General features: G+C 42.9%; 1 protein-coding gene across 3 annotated transcripts in view; it reads right to left on the bottom strand.

The window, feature by feature from the left end:
• Positions 1 to 20,136, bottom strand: part of LOC127639993 (glutamate receptor-interacting protein 2-like) — a 134,884-nt gene that overhangs the window by 93,068 nt on the left and 21,680 nt on the right. For 2 of the 3 annotated variants that reach the window (XM_052122358.1, XM_052122359.1), the window contains exon 1: positions 907 to 996. The exons of the other annotated variant lie outside the window; for it this stretch is intronic. In XM_052122358.1, coding sequence (XP_051978318.1) covers positions 907 to 949 — 43 coding nt within the window. In that variant the 5' untranslated portion in view covers positions 950 to 996. Of the gene's footprint in view, positions 1 to 906; positions 997 to 20,136 lie in introns of those variants that run through there. 3 annotated transcript variants of the gene reach the window in all.

Genomic DNA, 20,136 nt, shown 5'->3' with positions numbered 1-20,136 from the left:
ATACAAGTGTGCACTGAAAATGGAAAACAAATGCATTTAAAACTAAATAAAATGAAAACGTAATGATATAAACTATTTTTTTTAAATGGATTGCTTTGCTCCTGGATGCTAATTGGTCAATTCAGCTTACCAGCCATGTAACATAGAAAATATAGTAACAATAATGATGACAAACACCTGTTTATTTAGCAAGTGTGCACAGTATATTTGTGTATAGTATAAATATATATTCCCACAGGAATGGAATGTATATATATATATATATATATATATCCATCCATCCATCCATCGTCAACCGCTTATCCTGTGTACAGGGTCGCGGGGGGCTGGAGCCTATCCCAGCTAACATTGGGCTAAAGGCGGGGACACCCTGGACAGGTCGCCAGTCCATCTATATATATATATATATATATATATATATATATATATATACACACACAGTATATTATACAAAAAAGGTATTGTATCAACCAAGTCATGGTGAAATCAAACAGACAGGCTAAGTAGCTATACGAGTACTAGGGAGGAAACCTGTCAAGAAAATGTCCTGGTTTATTTAGCAAGAAAAAAATAAAAATATTGTACATGTTATAATTATTATTGATATTATTATTGATACTATCACATTTTACATAAAGTAAATTAAACTACATTTTAGACCACTCATTTGAATGTTTTTTACACACAAACACAGTCAGACGTCTCCAGTGTGCCACTGGAATGGACGTCTAATCAAGGAGATGTACTTAAAGGCTTTACAAATTACAAAGCCATCAACTTTACACGTTATATTTATTTTGACAAGGCTAATACGCTGCTCACACACTGTTTAATCATCATGCAATGCCCGAATCAAACAATAGATGGTGATGAAAGAAAGTCTTTGCAAATAAGAAATTTGGGTACCTTTAAGTATCCTTTTCCTCAGGATAGCCTGTAGGAAGAGCATTGTCCTTCTCCTTTCCTTCAGCTTCGCGAATACTCCGTTTGCTGCTTTGCTCTTTATGTGGTATGTATTCTTCCTAACGATATTCCCAGCAGTGTCTCTGTGCACCAACGGGGTACTTTTTAGGCTGCCAATCAATGTTGAAATCAAAGCTTGAGATAAAACATCAACTTCAAATATGCATCACCAAAGCAACTGCACTGTGCAACAATACAGCGATGCATGACGTTTCACCCTTTGCCTACTTAAATTACTCATCTAAGCAGTGATCATTAGTCGTTATTAACCATAATTTTATGCGAAGTCACCATGTCTCCTTCTCTCTCTCTCTCTCTCCTCCATGTTCTCTCTGTGATTAATAAATGCAAAGTATATCCTCAAAGCCTTCAGGACTTTTGATGCCCTAGTTTTTCCTCTGTTTTTTTATTTATTTTCTCTCTTGCCCTTTCCTGAACAATCTTAAAAATAAGGGGGTTACACAAGTGAGTGTGTGAAGTTTTTATTTTTTCTCCAGCTCCTGTTTAGAACATTTAGCCTCTGAATCGCCTTCATAAATGTTGTGTCTACAATGACTGTATCTAAAAGTTTTGGGGAAAGATGTATTGTAGCATAAAGCATATGGTATAATGTTGATATTCACAAAATAACTTTAGAAATGTTCCTCCTTTTCTTTAAAAAGAGCAAAAAATCAGGGTTACAGTGAAGAACTGGGGAGAATCCATAAATGTTAAAATACTCTTTATTTCAAACGTACACTGAAAAACCTAATAAGTTGAATCTACTCATCTGATTGAGTAAAGCTGTTACCTCAGTTGAATTGTGTAATGGATTCTCCAAAACGTGTGTGATTAAGTTCACTTGTCCATATAGAATGCATATATGCCTGTTCTTCAGTTGCACGTGCACAAGGAGAACTGAAAAAGTGTTAACAGGTACCAACTTGACCAAAGGGGCCACAGATCACTCTAATGGTGACATCACAAAAAACAACTAATAAATGATACTTCAAAAGAGCTAAAACCTCTATGAGTTCTTAATAACAACTATTTAAATGTCCACATAATTCCCCTTTGATCAAGGAAACATAATTAAATAATTCAAGCGCAAGGCATTGGGGTTATTCCCTACAGGGACATTTAGAAATATTGTTTTTGTGGTAATCAACATTATGCCAAAACTTGTGTCTATTGAGCTTAATTGTATAAAATAGGAATATTTCTTTAATCACAAATCAATAAAAAAAAGTATAAAATTATATTTTGCATGAAGAAAATTAAGCTTACATTTAACATTTTAAGTTAGTTTGCGTACTCTATTTAGCAATACTTCTGACAGTCTTCATTCATTTTTATTCAACTTAGGCTTTACTAACTAACTGTAATGCCAACAGCAGGATATTATTGAAGGGAAGCCTATTACAATGGACTCAATGGCAAACCAACAACCCATCAGCAAGCGTTGTTACTCATTTCACATGAAGAGAAAAAATCTCAAAGGAGGTCATTTTCTAATGTTACATTAGCGAATATGGCTTGATTAAATCACAGGGAGTGGGTGGAAAATTATAATTTAAACCTCAACCTTTGTACTGCAAGACACCACACTGCACTAACAAAAGTGTACTTTGTGGACATGGGCTATAATGTTTGTTAATGTTATAAATGGAAGTTCCTATAAAGTGTTACTGAAAGCTGAAAAAGCCATGCCTAATTCTATTCTTGTGTGGATCACAAGCATTAAACTATAATGTGTAAAATGTGTACTAAAGCATTCTACCATATGTCACCATCCAGGGATAACTGTTGCAGTGGCATGCCCCTCAATTATATCTGTTTGCATATGTACTGTAATTTGATCAATAATGTATTTATTTCCCTGTGGCAAAAAAAGGTCACTAAGTATGGTAGCTAAACATGTGACTAAGAAGCTGTGAGCAGCAAACACAAACTAAAATTCTCAGCTTCTGTGAAGTAACACTGTATGGTTGGATGTGTTAACCTCAGGGGAGAGGCAGTTTAATTTGGCATACTTAGTGTTGTCTCATTTATTTAATATTGCTGGATTAACATTGCTGGCACATACATTAAATGTTTATAAGCTTTGTATTTGAGTTTACAATTCATAGGTTTAATAGATTACAATTCATGTGTTTTTTTACATATCATTTTAAATATTGTTTAGCATGATCAATACTCATAAACTTAAAAAAAAAAGTTAAAATGTTAAATGTTGGATGGATAGACTTGGACACTATAGAAATAGAAATACTATTCCCTACTGTTCTCACAGCGAGAACATGACCATGGCAACGTTGCGGTCGCAGCTTGAATTTGTGAGAAATCAATCCACTCCAGCAGTTCCCTGCTCGGTCCTTCTACCTACAGGTATGTGGCCAGCGCGGCTAGCACAGGGGCCATTTGAGGACCTCAATGGGACCACATCTGTCAGGCTTTCCCCCACGGACCTCCCATTCCCAGCATGCTCATTGGCCCCGATCGGGATTCTGGATGAGTCCGCGGGCTCGTCTCAGGATGAGTTCGACCTCTTGTTCGGGGGCCGTGAAGGTGATGAGCTCTCGAGTGCAGCATTGGAGAGTGGGCTCGTCCAGCCGGACGCGGAGGCCTCGGCTGGGATTCCCCCCTCGGGGAAATGCCCAATGATGGACATGATTTCCTGGGCAGCCGCGAGCGTCGGGCTAGAGTGGAACCCTCCGGTCTCCCCTAAACGATTTCCCTCGGCTCAGCATGGCTACAGGGCTCAAGCCCCTTCAACGTTACGCCTCAGGCTCCGCCCCGCCACGAGGCCCCACCCGCCGGTACGTCCGACAAGACTGTCCCCTTGGTCCCTCTTGCCCGGAGCTTGGACATGTGGCTTGCACTCTCCAACCCATTGCGATGGCTGACCCAGACCGTCCACCTCAGCTACGCGATTCAGTTCTCCATGCATCCGCCCAGGTTCAGCAGCATCATGGTTATGACGGATGCCTCCGAAGCGGTCTGGGGCTACATTGGCACATCAACTGCCTCGAGTTGTTGGCAATACTGCTCGCCCTGTGGAGGTTCTGGCCATTGATCCAGGTTGTTGATTGCTTCCCAGGAATCCTCCAACTGCCCACTTTGGTATGCCCTGACCAAGGCACCCCTCGGTATAGATGCGCTGGCACACAGCTGGCCCTCTGGACTACGGAAATATGCATTTCCCCCAGTGAGCCTACTTGCACAGACCCTGTGGAAGGTCAGGGAGGATGAGGAGCAGGTTGTCCTAGTAGCACCCTACTGGCCCACCCGGACTTGGTTCTTGGACCTCACGATCCTCGCGTCATACCCACAAAACCTGAATGAGCGGTTCGCACGCCAGCTCCTTTATACCCGTATGTTCGGGGGAGTGGCATGCAAATACCACTCGCCAATTTCCATTGGTCATTTATCAAAGATCAGGTGTCTTGGGCTCCCAAGAGTGACTCCTATTGTCACTACATCGACACAACGTTTCGTTCGTTCCATCAGGGAATGGAGGTTATGAAAGTAACCAGGACGTTCCCTATCAAAAAGCTACACTTTGATGCTGGGAACAACTTTAGGTGTGACCAGCTGTGAATATGTGTGCAACACGTCAATGAAATTTACTAGAATTTATAGCCTCTGCTGTTGACATCATTGGATGCACCTGTAGCAGGGCTATACATAGATGCAATACATGTGCATCGTCAGATCTTTTGTCTTCAGATCATTCTGTGTGTGTTATGCTTCTTGACTGTCAGAACTTTCTACTTTCCTCTGTTAGGGCAGGGCAGGTGTGAGCATTGCGATCTGTTTAGAGAGCCAGCACCCACTCTTTCATCACGGGGCTCTCACATAGATCTGGCTGAGAAGCGAGAGATGGGTCCGTCCCTATCGCTCGCTCTCTCCCCAGATCCAGCTGATCCTTCTTGTGAGCCTGAAGCGTGCTTCGGTGCCTCTTCGATTCATGAGGGGAACGCTGAACCTCTGAACATTCCACACACAATAATAAAATATAAAAATAATACTCAAGATGGTTAATAGGGCTGTGGCCAGATTACAGTTAGACTGGCCACGCAAACAAGAGACCCCAAAACACTCCAAACTAGAAGACAGATTTCTGTCTGGTGGCCAAAAAAAAAGGAAGGGAACGCTATATCAGTCCCTTCCTTTCTTTGATGACCTCCATGACAAGCTCTCTCATTCATGGAGGAATCCTTATACTTCCCGTGTCTTTGTGCCCTCGACGTCGACATATTCGACTATCATGGGTGCCGAGGCACGGGGGAATTCAGTGATGCCACCGGTAGAAGAGACACTTGCGGTTATCTCTTGTCTGGCTCAGGCTTTCTCTGAGCTTCGTCGAGCCACGGATCTGTCTCTCTGCGCGACCAAGCAGACGGCTCGCACCATTGGAAGGTCTATGTCTGCTTTAGTCAGAGTTCGCTTAGAGACACTTATGGCTCAACCTGTCGGGCATCAGAGACAAGGACAAAGTTCCCTTACGAGGGAACTCGCAATGCATCGATGACGCTTTGGGAACGCCTTTGCGTGATTACCTCTGAAGCACTATGTCAACTAGTCAAAGGAATGAATGAACGCCACGGGCGGGTGACGTCATGACCAGGAAAGAATATAAGCACATCCGATGCGTTACTCGCGTTAGCTTTTGTGCCTCAGCAAAGTGCTCTGTGTCAAAACTGTCTGTCTTATTTATTGTTGTCTGTCTCTCATTATATTGGATATTATGGCGAAACAACTATTTAAAGCTTGTGCTTCTCCTTGCCCTATGAGCTATGTAGATCATGGAATAAACCATATTCGTCACGTCTTTTTAGTCCCCATGTTCACACATATTCAAATATAAAGGGGCTGAAAGATTTTGGTTATGGGTCGATGCCCCCAGCGGAACAGACGCTCGCGAGCTATCTGTCTCCTGGGTCAGCATCGTCCCTGAAGGATCCTGTGTTGCCGAATAAACCACTAAAAACCACATCCAATTTAGTGGGTAAGGCTTATACGGCAGCAGGTCAAGCTGGAGCCTGTCTGCACACGATGGCAGTGCTGATCTGGCAGATCTGCTGGGGGATATCGATAGGAGTGAGGGAGTTAGTCCCGACGAAATTCGAGAACTTCGTCGGGCTACAGATCTTTCTCTAAGAGCTATGAAGGAGACCGCCCGTGCTATTGGGCGGTCTATGGCAGCCCTCGTAGCTACTGAGAGACATCTTTGGTTAAATCGTGCAGAGATTAAAGATAAAGAGCGGTCTTTTCTTTTAGATGCCCCTATGTCTCCCTCTGGTCTTTTCGGTGACTCAGTGAATACGGTTGTTGAAAGGTTTCAAGAAAATAAAAAACAATCTGAGGCTTTTAAAAAATTCCTTCCTCGCTGAGTCCATCCCCCTGGGGATGCTGGGCGTGAGCATCCCCAGCCATGTTCTTTGCATCGTGTGCAACAGAAAATAAGTGTTGCGTCTCGTGCTCCTCCGAATAAATCTTGGGGTCCGAGCCAACGCTCTCATCCGAAGTCGGCTAAGTCTAAGCCGGATCTGAGGACCGTACTTACGGCTAAGAAGGCTTCAGCTCAGAAAAGGTCCTGACGCTATGCATGTCAGACCATCGAGGACAGCCCCAACCGGGGTGGAGCGGTGTACACCTCAGAATACGGTGCCCGCTCCACTTCGCGGTCCTCATGGGACCGGTCTGCCAACCCCGCCACCCTTGGTGCTTCAGAGCGCAGTGGTATCCAGCGAAAGTTCGGTGCAATGTCGATTCGACGTTGCATCGGACGTGAGCCCTCTGAGGGGGTTCAAAAACAGTCAGTTCGGTTGTTTCCTGCCAATATGCTTCAGGTCGCCGAAGTGGCTGTTCCTTTAACACCAGAGGCCAGTCTCGAGAGACTGGTACCCTTAGTAGATTTTCTGACAGAGTGGAAGAATCTGACAAATATATCTCCTTGGGTCCTGCAGATAATAGAGAAAGGTTACAGAATCCAATTCGGTTCTCCTCTGCCTCGTTACAACGGGGTGTTACTCACGGTAGTACATCCCGAGCAGGCTCTGGTAATGGAGCAAGAAGTAGAGTCTCTCTTAGCAAAGGGAGCTATAGAACAGGTGTACTCCCCCGACAGAGAATCGGGGTTTTACAGCCGATACTTCATTGTTCCAAAAAAGGATGGGGGGTTGCGTCCAATTTTAGATCTCCATTTACTGAATCGTGCAGTCATGAAATTGAAATTCAAGATGCTCACACTCAAACAGATAGTGACTCAAATCAGATCCGAGGACTGGTTTGTCACGATAGATTTGAAGGACGCTTACTTCCATGTCTCCATCCTCCCTCAACACAGGAAGTTCCTCAGGTTTTCTTTCGGGCGCAAAGAATACCAATATCGGGTGCTTCCATTCGGTCTAGCTCTGTCACCCCGCACGTTCACGAAGTGCATAGATGCAGCTCTGGCCCCGCTCAGGCTGCAGGGCATACGCATTCTGAACTACATCGACGACTGGCTGATTCTGGCGGATTCAGAGCAGTCAGCGGGTCGGCATCGAGATGTCGTTCTCGCTCATATAAAGAAATTGGGGTTGAGACTCAATGCCAAGAAGAGTGTGCTTTCTCCATTACAGAGAACCACTTTCCTTGGTGTGGTATGGGATTCAGTCACGATGCGGGCCACACTATCGCCCGTTCGTGTAGCTGCTATCATCACAGCCACAAAAGAGTTGAAGCTAGGCCAGTCACGCACTGTGAAACAGTTCGAGAGACTGTTAGGCCTCATGGCAGCAGCGTCCAATGTGATCCCCTTTGGCCTGCTGTACATGAGACCTTTGCAGTGGTGGCTCAGGACCAGAGGGTTCTCCCCAAGGGGGAACCCACTTCGTATGATCAAGATCACGCGGCGGTGCATCCGTGCCTTGATTATATGGAGGAAACATTGGTTCCTGTCCCAGGGTCCGGTGTTGGGAGTTCTTTGCCATCGAATTGCTATCTCGACAGACGCTTCACTCACCGGCTGGGGAGCGGTAATGGAAGGCCGCTCAGCTCAGGGTCTGTGGAGGAACCATCATCTCTCTTGGCACATAAATTGCCTGGAGATGATGGCCGTCTTCAATGCGTTGAGACATTTCCTCCCAGATCTGAGGGGCCATCATGTGCTTGTCCATACAGACAACACATCGGTGGTCTCTTATTTAAATCGACAGGGGGGTCTGCGCTCGCGTCCACTCTGCAAACTGGCGCACCAGATCCTCTTGTGGTCCCTGGGGAAAATACTCTCCCTGAAGGCAGTGTATATCCCAGGGTACCAGAATACAGGAGCAGACACCCTGTCGAGGCAGGTGCTGAGGCCAGGGGAATGGAGACTCCACCCCGAGGCGGTGGAGCTCATTTGGGAATTTTATGGCCAAGCAGAAGTGGATCTGTTTGCGTCTCAGCTTACGACGCACTGTCCACTTTGGTTCTCCCTCACACAACCAGCCCCCTTGGGGTTGGACGCTATGGTACAGACGTGGCCGAGGCTACATCTGTACGCATTTCCCCCTGTTGCTCTGCTCCCAGGAGTTCTGGAGAGAGTCTGCCGGGACGGAGTAAGTCTACTATTAGTAGCTCCACGCTGGCCGAGTCGAATTTGGTTTGCGGACCTAATTCATCTCCTCGACGGCCCTCCTTTAGAGGTACCTGTCAGGAGAGACCTTCTGTCTCAGGCAGGGGGCACAATATTTCACCCCCGACCGGAGATTTGGAACCTATGGGTTTGGCCTCTGAGGGGGCCCAAATTTTAGAGAGTGGTCTCGCGACTGAGGTCGTTGAGACCATTCTTAGCTCCAGAGCTCCAGCCACGAGGAAATTATATACACTTAAGTGGAGAGTTTTCACGTCTTGGTGTCACCAGCATCAGCGAGATCCAGTTAACTGTTCAGTCAACACAGTACTTGAGTTTCTCCAGTATTGCTTTACATCAGGTTTATGTCCTTCTACCTTAAAGGTTTACGTGGCGGCCATTGCGGCTTTCCACGCCCCTGTGGGTAGTACAACTTTGGGTCGAGACCCCCTGATTATTAGTTTCATTCGTGGCACCTTTAGGCTGAGGCCTGCGGTTCGAACTAGGGTGCCGGCATGGGATTTGGCGATAGTTTTGGAAAGCTTGCCTGGGGCTCCCTTCGAGCCCCTAGAGTTAGTTTCAGAAAAATTTCTGACGTTCAAAACTATCTTTCTGTTAGCCATTTTGTCCCTAAAAAGAGTCGGAGACCTTCAGGCTCTTTCGGTGTCTCCCACCTGTTTGGAATTTGCACTGGGTATGGTTAAGGCGTTCTTATACCCTAAGCAGGGTTACGTCCCTAAGGTGCCAACCAATGTTCCAAGGCCTATTGTACTGCAGGCATTCTGTCCTCCTCCGTTTACATCTTTGGACAAGTTTTATAGCCTGGACCTGGAAGCTGCCCCAGGATCCCAGGTGCTTTTTACTTAATTTGCCAACAGTTTTTTTTCATCTGGCATTTTGTAATTATGGCGGATTGGGTATTATCGTTCCCAAAGCGTCATCGACGCATCGTGAGTTCCCTCGTAAGGGAACGTCTCAGGTTACGACTGTAACCCTATTTCCCTGAGAAGGGAACGAGACGATGCGTCGCCCTGCCATACTTCCTGCATCCCTGCGATCGACTATGCTTCGGCTCTAAAAGCTAACGCGAGTAACGCACCGGATGTGCTTATATCCTTTCCTGGTCATGACGTCACCCGCCCGTGGCGTTCATTCATTCCTTTGACTAGTTGACATACGTGCTTCAGAGGTAATCATGCAAAGGCGTTCCCAAAGCGTCATCGACGCATCGTCTCGTTCCCTTCCCAGGGAACTAGGGTTACAGTCGTAACCTGAGACCTTTTCCTTCTTGATGCCCCAGTTTCGACTTCTGGATTAATTGATGACGCTATGAATGTAGTTATCACCAGGTTCCAGGAGGCAAAAGAGACACGAGGAAGTCTTTGGGCAATTTCTTCCTCACCGCCCTCAGGGTGAGGGGCCGTCAGCCCTGCCCCTTCGTAGAGACTGGGGGGTGGCTCGTCACCCTCAGCAGCCCCCAAAGTAAGACCTCAGGGCAGTCATTTCTAAGAAGAAAAAACCCTAATGGTCTTGCGCCCAGCCTTGGGTGTTCAGTTGCTTCCTGCCTTAGTCCAGGACGCGGAATACTCGACATCCCCTCAACAGGAAGTGTCAAAATTTATACCCATCTCAGAGAACCTGGCAGCGTGGAAGCTACTGCCAGGTGTTTCTATGTGGGTTCTAAGAACAGTAGAAAAAGGCTACAGAATTCAATTCGATCGCCGTCCTCCACATTTCAACGCCGTGGTCTCCACTACCGTGAAACCGGAACAAGCATGTCTACTGTGGAAAGAACTGCAAAATCTCTTGGTCAATGGGATCATAGAACATGTTCCCCTTCCAGTGAAAGAGTCAGGTTACTACAGCAGATACGTCCTGGTTCCCAAGAAGGGTGAGGGGTTTTGTGTCTGATTTTAGACCTGCGAGGCTTGAATCGCTCAATCAGGGCGTTCAAGTTCAAGATGCTAACTGTCAAGACAGTCGTGTCTCAAATCCAAATCCAATATTCCATTGGCCTAGCCCTATCACCCCGCACATTCACGAAATGCATGGATGCAGCACTGGCTCCTTTGTGACTCCAAGGCATCCGTATTCTGAATTAAATAGACGACTGGCTGATACTAGCACAGTCACAAGAACTAGCAGTTCAGCAGAGGGATATCATCTTAGCTCATCTGGTTTCTCTGGGTCTGAGACTCAACGTCAAAAAGAGAGTTCTCTCTCCCACTCAGGGAGATTACCTATCTGGGTGTTGTATGGAATTCGATCATGATGCAGGCAAAATAGACTCCCGCTCAAATCGTGTCCATTCAGAACACCCAGAGCAAAGTCAGGCTAGGCCAAGGTTTTTGTGGCGGCGTGGGTATTCTCGTTCCCAAAGTGCTAAATCAGCGCAGCATCAAAGTGTAGCTTTTTGATAGGGAATGTCTCGGGTTACTTAACTGTAACCCCTGTTCCCTAATAAAAGCAGAACAATGATGTCATCAGAAGAGGCTATAAATTCTAGTCAATTTCATTGACGTGTTGCACACATATTCACAGCTGGTCACGCCTAAAGTTGTTCCCAAAGCGCTAAATCAGCGCAGCATATATTTTTGATCGTATTAACAAGTAAATTAACAAACATAAAAACATTTAATATATATGTTAAAATTAATAATAATAACAACAACAACTAAAACCAAAAATGACATTTTTGAATACGACTTTGCTCTAAATAATTAAACACTTTGGACAGCTGCAGTTTATGCATTTTATTCAGCAATATAACAAATGTATTTAAAAAAAAAAAACAAACAAACACAGAAGAAGCAAGTGCATGCAGCCATATATGTGTTGTTTCTTTGTATAGTAATATTTTGAACAACCAATCTGATTTATATCATCATTTTCATTATATTAGTAAAATATACCGCAGAGATTACAATAAAATATTCTTGTCACACATTATTTAACATGTTCCAAAATGTAGCAGATCATTTTTGAATATAGAAAAAGTTTGTGTTAAATGTCCACATGTATCCCATATACTGAAGAATCGCCAGTGGGAAAGATTTATATGAGATATTTAAAAGACATCAAATTACCTGTGTGATACAATGACTTTATACGCAGGCAATAATGGCCATGATACAGCACAGCTACATTTCAATGCCTCAGGACTCCTAAAGCAGTGGGGAGCCATCTGTGTATGTGTGTGTATGTACATAAGTGTGCGTTTGCTGGGTTTTCAGCTCTCTCTGTCTCAAACTGCTTCCAACTTATATTTGGATCCTAATCATTACAAAGCTACTTGTATGAGTTTCCAAACATCCTTAACAAATGGAAAACTAGGTTTTTACATTTTCAGAAGATAACTTGAGTGCTTGTCTCTTCAAAACTCCCCACAATGATGCTAGGGTGTAGTGGTTGCCAGAGCATTGCTATTTGGTTACTAGGGTGTTTGGGGTGATTTCTAGGGAATTGCTAGGGTGATTGAGCTGGTTGCATTTGGGCATTTAGTATGCATATGGTTGCTTCAGTGTCCAGGATGGTTAATAGTTGGTTCCTAGGGTGTTCGGGGTGGTTGCTATAGTGTTGCTATAGTGTTCAGGATGACTGTTAGGTTGTAACTAAGGTGCTTGGTATGGTTGCTATGTGGTTACTAAGGTGTTTAGGCTGATTTGTACAGTGTTAAGGATGGTTGCTAGGTGGTTACTAGGGTGTTCAGGAACGTTGCTAGGTTGGATGCTTACTTGGTGGTTTGGGGTGAATGCTAGGGGGCTGCTATATTGTTTAGGATGGTTGCTAGGTGGTTGCCCCAAATCAAAAGAGTCAATAGATTAGCTTTCCTCAACAATATGTGCAATTTTAAGGTAGATGCTTTAAGGTAGATGCCCTAACAATTCAGGTGTGTGTTTTTGATGCTTTTGAGTCTAGAATGCTTTTAAAGGCATCTCCTAGCAATTTGTAGTCAATCACACAACTGTCATCATCTACAAATTGAATTTCAAACTGCTGGAAATCTCTCTGGGCTAGGCCGTTCCATCCAATTCATCCCAAGGTTTGTTCAAATAATGCTGCAGGACATCTCCAATAACCTAAACATAACATATTGATTTAAATCTAAATTAAAGTGTCAGTCAATGTCTAAGTGCACAAGTTAACCATCTGAAAGAGCAAGCGACGATATGCCCTACATTAAAGGAGAGGAGGCATCCTCTGCTCTTAAAAAATTAGATTGGCTTAAATAAGATATAACAGATATATAAAAAGACAAATATACAATAGAGCAATAATGTTGTTCAAATATGTTATATACAGACATACAGTTATGTGCAGGTGATGTAATGTATTGAAGAAGGATATGTTAAAAAATATAAATGAATTAGGGATATACGTAATAATGGATGGACTGAATATTGCACATGGTTGTGTTGACAAAAAAGAAAAGTATTTGGGGGCAATTTTAAATATTCATGAGGTGGATAGCCTGAGGGAAAAAACTGTTCTTGTGCCTGGCAATTCTGGTGCTCAGTGCTCTGTAGCGGCAGAGGCAACAGTTAGAAAAGGAAGTGTGCTGGGTGAATGGGGTCAAGAGTTATTTTACCAGCCCTTTTCGTTACTCTGGATGTTTACAGTTCTAGCAGGGTGGATAGGGGAGCACCAATAATCCTCTCAGCAGTCCGAACTATCCTTTGAAGTCTTTTGATGTCTGATTTGGTAGCTGAACCAAACCAGACAGATATTGAAGTGCAGAGGACAGACTCAATGACTGCTGAGTAGAACTGTATCAGCAGCGACTGTGGCAGGTTGAACTTCCTCAGCTGGTGAAGGAAGAACAACCACTGCTGGGCCTTTTTCAAAATTGAGTCTATGTGGGTCTCCCACTTCAGGTCCTGTGAGATGGTAGTGCCCAGGTACCTGAAAGACTCCAGTTCAGCCACAGTGCTTGCTTATATGCATCAAAAGATATCAGTACAGTGTCTAACACCACTTCCACATCAGTACTTAAAGTACACGAAGAAGAGTAATGCTAATGCTAGCTAGAGAACTACTGAATGCCCCTTAAAGGGATATGGCACAAAAAACAGTGACAATCATGTAATACTTTCCTTGCCATTATCTAGATCTAAAATCCATGATTTTCTTTTTTCTTTTATTCTTTTTTCTCTGTGGAACGCAAAATTAGATGATAGGCAGAATGTTTGCCATTCAGTTTCATTGCATAATCTTCCCACGTCAGTCCCTAGTATGTCTAACATTTTATTACGTGATTCTCATTTTGAGAATCATTAAACCGCATAATTAAAAATAAACAAATACATAAATAAATTGGGGTAAAAATCCTAAACAAATTTTTTTTTGGGAGGCCAAATGGAAACCACCTAGTAATGCACTAGCAACCACCCAGAACACTTTAGCAACCACATTGCAATGTGCTAAAAACACTTGGGCATACACTTTACAGGCATGAAGGCAAGCACATATCAAATTACTAACAACCACCCAAAGCACCCTACTGTAGCAACCACATAGCAACATACTAAAAAAGCACTAGGGCATGGATTCATATTCTCAATTGCAACCACCTAGCAATGCCCTAGAAACCTCCCAGAACACACTGACAATCATATTGCAACGTAAACTCTATAGGCTAGACAAAAGCTACATCTACATTAATCCAGATACATTTGAAAATGCCGTTTTCATTTCAAAACGCTCTCTATCCACACTAACGTTTTCAAGCATTTTCCAAAAGTTGCTCGTCCACACTGAAACATATGAAAATGCTTAAATCATGTCACTGCCCATGTGGAAAATCTCCGCTGCATGAACGGTCTGAAACGCAATTGTCCTCGTGTTCCATCGCCGGACGCCAATTCCGAGTATACTTCCCTTCGCCTTTGAAGGAATGCAATGTGAAGTTTGTACAAAGTGACATTTATTTTTTAACAACGCTATCAAAGTGAGTATCAGGCACAACAGCACTGCTATAACACAGGCCGCCATCTTGATTGTTTTGGTCAGATAGATCACATGACTAAAAACGTGTCATCGTTTCCCAAAGCATCCGTTTTCACAGTCCGCACTACAATGGCATTTTCAAAAAGCTCAGTGTAGACGGAAGGCCAAAACAGAGAGAAAAAGATGTGTTTTCAAACGGAAACGTATTAGAGTGGACTAGGCCTAAAGTGATCCAATTTATGAAATAAGAAACAGGGACAGGGACAGTGTTAGTTCAGTGTTAAATATGTCATTGAAATATCAAGTTACTTATCTATTAATTAAAAAAGGGGTACAATTCAGATGTTATGTATTATGACCATGGTGAATGTAGTAATGTCAAGAACTATGGAATTCCTGTTGAATTCTGATACAGAGTTTTTTTTTTATTAAATTGTTTTCTGTTACACGTGAGTTCATTCTTTTCTACACTGTATACAGTAGATGACAATGTGGCATAAAAGTGAACTAAACAAACATATATAAACAATGGTTGAATATAGAAAATATTGCAGCTGACTTCACGCCACAGAGACACCTGCCCTGTTTCTTTCACTTCGTTCCCAGGAAAGCACAATGTACTCTATGCTGTAATGTGCTGACTTACATATATTGTTGCTCTTTGCAGACACTTTATTGTACATTTCATTTATTTTTCCAAGTTATTATTGTTGTATTCTTATATTAAATGCATTAATTTTATATAAAAAACATAACAATATAACTTGTACATAAAATAGCTAGTATGTGCCTCACCTCGAAGCTGTTAACAATGATGATGATGTTTCTTTTCAATTGCACTTGCTCCCTGGTCCAGTTCTTAATGGCAAAACTAGCATGAACAAGTAATCAGTAATGGAAGAAGAATGACTTAAAGCTGCTTTAGCGAGCAGTCCCCTCTGTCAGTCTAAATAAACAGTACACAGTAAACCTTTTTGCCAGTAGGCTTTAATTGGCACCTGCAGGATTTAATCTGAGGGTACGCACATAAATCTGCCTAGAGGTCTGCACAGGCCTTAAAATGAAACCCGAACCCGACCCAAACCTGAGAACGTGTTGCCCATCCCTACCCGGACCGAACGATCCTCTCAGATTTTAAGCCTGAACCCGACCGCTTACTATCTAATTTCTTCTCCTAGTATAGCTGTATTTTATGTAAGCATATAGGCAACATTTGTAACAGTACTGAATCAGTAAACATACACAGTTTTAACAAGGCAAGGTAACCCCTTATCACACTGAGCAGAAGGGAAAAAAGCATTGCCCTTACCGTTTATTTGCTGAAACTTCACCTGGTGCAGAACAATCTGGAATAATATGAAACAATGCAACAGTGCCTTCTATGAAGCCTGAACTTGTTTAGAATGTTAAATCTTCGTGACAACTGTGCTAAAAACAATCTAGACGCAGCACAAAGAATAAAACTCTGAAGTTCTTTTTAACTTGACATGGTATTTAAACAGTGCCGATCCTGCGCGAGACGCTAAAGAAAAAGCAAGACGCGGTGCAAAAGTCAAAGACATTCATCCAGCAAGTGTTTAAACAAATGGAAAACAGAACAGACACAAAAAAACATTCAGTGTGAACAGCCCCTAACTCTTCCATTGGAGCATGTCTGTGAGTGAAAGCGTGAAACAAGATTGGTAGGCCCATGTACTTTTATTAATTACAAACCTGAAATCCAAAACCTTTGGGGTTCTCAGGTCCCGTCGGGCCCGGTTCGGGTTGCAGACCTCTAAATCTGCCTAGTTAACCTTATATTTTGGGGGGTTCAGGGCTTTTTTTTTTTTTTTGGCAAAAAACAACACCAAAGCATTCAATTCCGGTGACTTTGAGATACACATATACTTATTTTCTCGAATATGAGTAGCATTCATGTACCTATTGTCTAAAGCATTTCTTCCAGTAACTGGAAGACATTCAGACAGGCGCGTGCGTTTTCGTTCTAAAAATGCACCACAACGAATAGAGCAGAACGCAGGTGTCTCAATGCGCATTTTTAACATGACACAGCTTCTAAAAATGCTGCATTCCCATGAAAGATGCTAAAAACACAGTGACACGTGATGCAGTTGTCAAAAGACATCCAGCTAGCGAATATTTACATGGAAAACGATTGAAAAACAGTACGAGTGGACACAAAAACACGTTCTCTTTGAACAGCCCCTTGTTCACATGACACAGCTCTAGATGAAGTTTCTCTCAAAACAAAATCCTTTTGTTTCAATTGATTGTAGGTAAATTTCCACTGTATCCAGTGCTGTATTCCTATATATCCTGATACTGTTTTACTGTGTGAGAAACCGCTCCAAATGATTTAGTGAGAGAGTGCTCTGAACAAATTGTACTGAATCACGAATCAATTCAGACCATTTTGCAAGCCCGTTTGGACCATTCACTGAAAAGAACTGACTCAAAAGAATTATTCATTCACAAATTGTGCAATACTTTTAAACAGCCAACAGAAATACAGGACACATTTCATGATTGATGAAATATTCTGAGAGTAAATATTTATCAGTATGCTCATGGTGCACACAATGCATACGGCTGTACAGCTACAGGTGCCACTGCTAGCAACTTCACAGAGCAACCACAAAGCATCATACTAATAAAAAAAGGGTGTGGCATACATGTCAATGCTCTAGCAACGACCCAGAGCAACCACATAGCAAATAGGTCTCGAAGTCAACCATCTGCAATGCCCTAGCAACCACACAGCAACATGCTAAAAAAATACAAAATATAAAAAATAGGCTGTGGACTTTAAAGGCTAGATGGCAACAAACAAGAGATGCCATAGCAACCACCCAGAGCATGCTAGCAACCAAATTGCAACATACTAAAAACACATATGTATGGACTCTTTAGGCTAGAAGGTAACAACCTAGCAATGCCTTAGCAACCACCTAGAGCACCATAGCAACCAACTAGCAATGCCCTAGTAAATCACCCAGAGCAACCTAGCAACCACAGAGCAACATGCTAATATGCGTGGACACTGAAAGCTGGAAGGAAACCACAGGCAACCACATATCAATGCCCAAGCAACCACCCAGAACACCTTGGCAACCAAATAGCAACATCCTAGCATCCTTTAGCATCCATTTTAATATGACATCTAAAAATCACTTGGCCATAGACTCTACAGGCTTAAAGGAAACCACCTCGCAAAGCCCTAGCAACCACCCAGAACACACTGAAAATCATATCATAACTTGAACACTCTGGCAACCACATTGCAACATGCTATTAATCAATTGGGTGTGGACTCTATAGGCTATATGGCAATCACCTAACAATGCCATATTAACCTACCAGAACACCTTAGCAACCACATAGCAATGTGCTAAAACACTTGGGTACCAAACAAGCAATGCCATAGCAACCACCCAGAGCACCCGAGCAACCACCCAGAGCAAATAGAAACAAGCTAAAAACACATGATTGTGGATTTTTAGGCTAGAAGGCCACCACCTAGCAATGCCCTAGCAACCACCCAAAGTACCATAGCAACCCTTACGAAAAACTAAACCAGCCGCAAACTTGCCGATGTGAAAATTATCAGTGGCGAATTTGCAGCAAGTTTGTGGCAAATTTGTCATGAACTATCACTAATTGTATGAGAACCACCTAGCAATGCCCTAGCAAATCACCCAGAGCAGCCTAGCAACTATATAGCAACATACTAATAGGTGTCGACACTGTAGGCTACACCCTAGCAACCACCCAGAACACCTTGGCAACCATATAACAACTTGGACTCTATAGGCTAGACGGCAACCACCAAGCAACGCCAAATTAACTTCCTAGAAAACCCTAGTAACCACATAGCAATGTGCTAAAACACTTGGGCAACAAACAAGCAACATCATAACAACCACAAAGAGCACCATAGGAACCAATTAGCAACAAGCTAATAACACATGAATGTGGATACTTTAGGCTTGAAGGCAACCACATAGCAATGCCCTATCAACCACCCAGAGCACCATAGTAACCACCTAGCAATTCCCGAGCTAACCACCCAAAGCATCCTATTAATCACAGCAATATGCTAATAGGTGTAGACACTGTAGGCTAGAAGGCAACCACATGTGAAAGCACTAGCAACAACCCAGACTCTACAGGAATCTACAGGCTAGACAGCAATCAGCAAGCAATGCCCTAGCACCCATACAGAGCAACCACAAAAGCAACATGCTAAAAAATAAAATAAAACAGGGCGTAGACTTTATTGGGTTAAAAGCAACCACCTGACAATGCCATATTAACATCCCAGAACACCCTAGCAACCACATGGCAATGTGCAACACTTGGGCAACAAACAAGCAATGCCATAGCAACCACCTGGAGTACCCTAGAAACCAAATAGCAACAAGCTAAAAACACATGAATGTGGACTATTTAGGCTAGAATTCAATCACCTAGCAATGCCTTAGCAACCACCCATAGCACCATAGCAACAGCATAGCAAGTGCGTGGACACTATAGGCTAGAAGGCAACCACATATCAATGTCATGGCAATCACCCAGAACACCCTCTTGCATTATGGCAGCTTTTTGAGCAGTCCTCTCTATAAAGAATATGCAAATCTAGTCAAAATGTAATATCTTTCCATGCAAAAATGAATCTTACATTTGTGCTTACTTTTTAGCAGCACTGCGTTGTACCATACAGTACATAACCTCTGAACTTTCATACATCAGCATGCGTAAATGTACCAGTTAAACATGCCTGATCCATCCTGAGGATATTGTGTTCTAGAGGCAAAAATATGGCTTTGCTGAGCTAAAGAGAGTGGAGTGGGTAAATGGCATCTGCTGGGCAACTGAAACAAATGTGATATTATTTGAGGGTCATTGATGTCCATTGATGCAAATGGTTGAATTAATACATCAATTATTATTCAACAAAATGTTTTAGTAATGGGGTATTGTCAGAACTTCATTGTGAATTCAAAACAGAACTAACATTCCCATCTCAAAATCTGAAAATGGTGCAGTGGTCATAAATAATCAAAGATAATATAAACACTAATGCTCCCGCTAACTCTCTCTCTCTCTACATGTCCTCTTTTAAAAAAGGAAAAATAATAGGTTAGGCACCAGACACAAGCAGCATTTTTCCACACGCTGTTCCAAATTGTTGTTGTACTGCTCTTTTGGGTTTGCGCTAGTTGTGTCAAGCGCAACCCCGAATGGGATCAAATATTCATCAGTATGTGCTTGTGTCATTGCAAGTCAACAAGACAAGTGGGGAAAGAGGAGCCGCTTTGATCAGTAGTTCTCTGGAGTACTCCCTTGTTCCTTCAACATTCTGATTGCTTCCATCCACCGGGACTCAAGCATACTGCAAACCTGAGCTGTGTTCAAATTCAGAGCATCACTTGGCCATGTTTAAGATTCAAGGTGGATTCATTTTTTATTTTTTTTTATTTTGTCATACATTTCCTGAAACAAAAAGGAAACTTAACTAAAAGTTGCAATTGGTTAAGGAGTCTAAGCCTCAGAATGCACAAAAAAAATTATTGTTTACAGATTGTCAGAAATATACCCTGACAAACATCGAGAGTACATGGCAAATTTGATGCAAACCTTCTGCA

Source organism: Xyrauchen texanus, chromosome 48 (genome assembly GCF_025860055.1).
Source record: "Xyrauchen texanus isolate HMW12.3.18 chromosome 48, RBS_HiC_50CHRs, whole genome shotgun sequence".
In the NCBI taxonomy this organism is placed as follows: domain Eukaryota; kingdom Metazoa; phylum Chordata; class Actinopteri; order Cypriniformes; family Catostomidae; genus Xyrauchen; species Xyrauchen texanus.
This window is presented reverse-complemented; position numbering and strand designations above follow the sequence as displayed.